Source organism: Abrus precatorius, unplaced genomic scaffold (assembly GCF_003935025.1).
Source record: "Abrus precatorius isolate BTA unplaced genomic scaffold, Abrus_2018 Scaffold10, whole genome shotgun sequence".
Classification (NCBI taxonomy): Eukaryota; Viridiplantae; Streptophyta; class Magnoliopsida; order Fabales; family Fabaceae; genus Abrus; species Abrus precatorius.
In genome coordinates this window covers 33,636,999-33,639,122 of record NW_020874292.1, presented here as the reverse complement: position 1 = coordinate 33,639,122, position 2,124 = coordinate 33,636,999, and the positions used below count along the sequence as shown (strand labels likewise).

General features: G+C 29.0%; 1 protein-coding gene across 1 annotated transcript; it reads right to left on the bottom strand.

Annotated features, from left to right (window-relative positions):
• Window positions 1-327: 327 nt before the first annotated feature.
• LOC113852512 (transcription factor MYB114-like) lies at window positions 328-2,124 on the bottom strand. Its single transcript, XM_027482812.1, has 3 exons — window positions 1,958-2,124; window positions 1,734-1,863; window positions 328-736 (listed from the first exon to the last, which is right to left on the bottom strand). Exons 1-3 carry the CDS (start codon window positions 2,103-2,105, stop codon window positions 448-450), a joined length of 567 nt encoding a protein of 188 aa, XP_027338613.1. The 5' UTR covers window positions 2,106-2,124; the 3' UTR covers window positions 328-447.

Here is a 2,124-nt window from a genome sequence, read left to right as displayed (position 1 = left end):
TATATGTGCAGTTTTTTAGGTAATTTTAAGATGTTGTTTATTGATCAAAACTAAGAAGTTTGCATTTAATATTATTAAAAATTATTAAGATAAAATTTTAATTTTAATTACTCCTTGTGTCTCTGAAAAATAGTCTCTTTAACCAATATTATTTTTCTCAAATAATAGTCATTTTACAATTTCAATGTAGTATTAATTTTTTCCCCCAATATTATCCTTAAAATAGTTATTATCTCAAAACATATTTTCTATATTCTCTCAATTTATTTATTGCATAAACAAATTCTAAAATGGGTATAATATAAAAATTCACAACACTTTTAATAAAAACAAGACACTTGAGTGCATTTTTTAGTTCTAAAACCACAGAAGGATTGTTTTCCAAAAACGAAAGGAACAGTAAATAACATTAAAACCACTGAAAAAGCTGCATCTAAATTGGTGATCTTAGTTATAAAGGTTCTGGTTATCCCAGCCAATTTGTGTTGGCATGATAGGCTTGGTTAACCTCACGGCTTTTGGTTTAATCACCGGGTGGGAAAATTCTGAAGGATAAAAATCCAAGGAGCTTTTGGTGCAATTGGGAGATTGAACACTAGAATTTGTGGTTGTAGTTGTGCTTGGGAATTTGTTGTTTTCCTGCATCTCTTCTACTTTCTTGCTCAAATAAATATTCCAAAAGTTTTCGATCTCAGTTTCGGTGCGTCCTGGTAATCGTCCTGCAATGATAGACCATCTGTGGTACACAAATCATCACAACATTGTGTTATTTAAAAAATAAACCGACTTTCATTTTCATGCATCATAACATTTTTATTTTGTCAACCAATTATAATGTACAATAAATATGATACTGAAATTAATTATTATTAAAATCAATAGTTAATATGAAAATCCATGAAAAATATTTACTCGTGAATGCGTTCCAATTAAAGTCAAATGAAGTTATAAGATTGAAATAAATTAAGTATGTAAAGAAAGTTCAGCCAAAAAACTAATCAAATAAATGAGAGAATCTCGTAACTTAAGTGTAGTAAAAAAAAAAAACATAAATTAATGAAAAAATGTGCATTTACTGAATCAACAACAATGTGTTTGCAAGGCTGTAAAAGAAACACGTTTGAAGGTGGCCTCGAGAGAAGGCTGCGGAAGACAAGTATTGCCAAGGTGTGAGATACCTATGAACTATAAACTCTATTAAATTCGTTGAATTTAAAAAATATTAGTAAAATTTACTAAAAATATTTACTATATTACATTTCTATGTAAAAATTAAGACTTTCAAGTGTCTAAGATTAATAATAAAATTTTGTATTAACACTTTTTTGACTTAAGATTATGAACCTGTACGTGAGAAACAAAAACTTAGAGAAAATTGGACTGTCATCAAAGTAAGTCTACGAAATATTGGACTGCCAAATAGGTGTTTTAAAAATTTAAATCATTATTATATTGTATTTTTCAAGTTTTTATTATTAAATTAATTATTTTTCTATCACTTTAATCTTTCATAATCAACGATTTGATATTTTAGATCTTCAAAGAATTCATATAATCAAAGATATTTTTTAAACGATTATATGAAATTTTTTTCTCAAAAAAATAAATAAAACTTCATAAGTGATTAATTGGATCCCATAGGAGATCTGATTTTAAAAACAAAAAAGGTAATGGGAAGAAGAAATCTCCTATTCTACCCTTCACAAAGTGGAGAAGAATGAAAAAAGCAATACCTATTCCCCAGGAGCTTATGCAGTTTAATTATGAGCTCTTCTTCATCAGAAGAAATGTTTCTTCTATCGATTGCTGGCTTCAGATAGTTCAGCCATCGCACTTTGCAACATTTACCACATCGGTTCAAGCCTATATGTATCATACAGAAAGCACAACAAACGAAACAAAATGAAAAATAAAATAAAATGAAAACTAGGAGGAAAATAAACGATGCATTGTGTACCAGCTCTTCTGGGAAGGTCACTCCAATTTCCTTCTCCATGGACTTCAACGTATTTCATGAGGATGTCGTCTTCTTCCGAAGACCAAGCCCTTTTTTTTTCACCGCAAGTTTCCATTATTTTGGATTTCTCTCTGTGATGTGAATGCATTTTGGTTATCCTTTGTTTG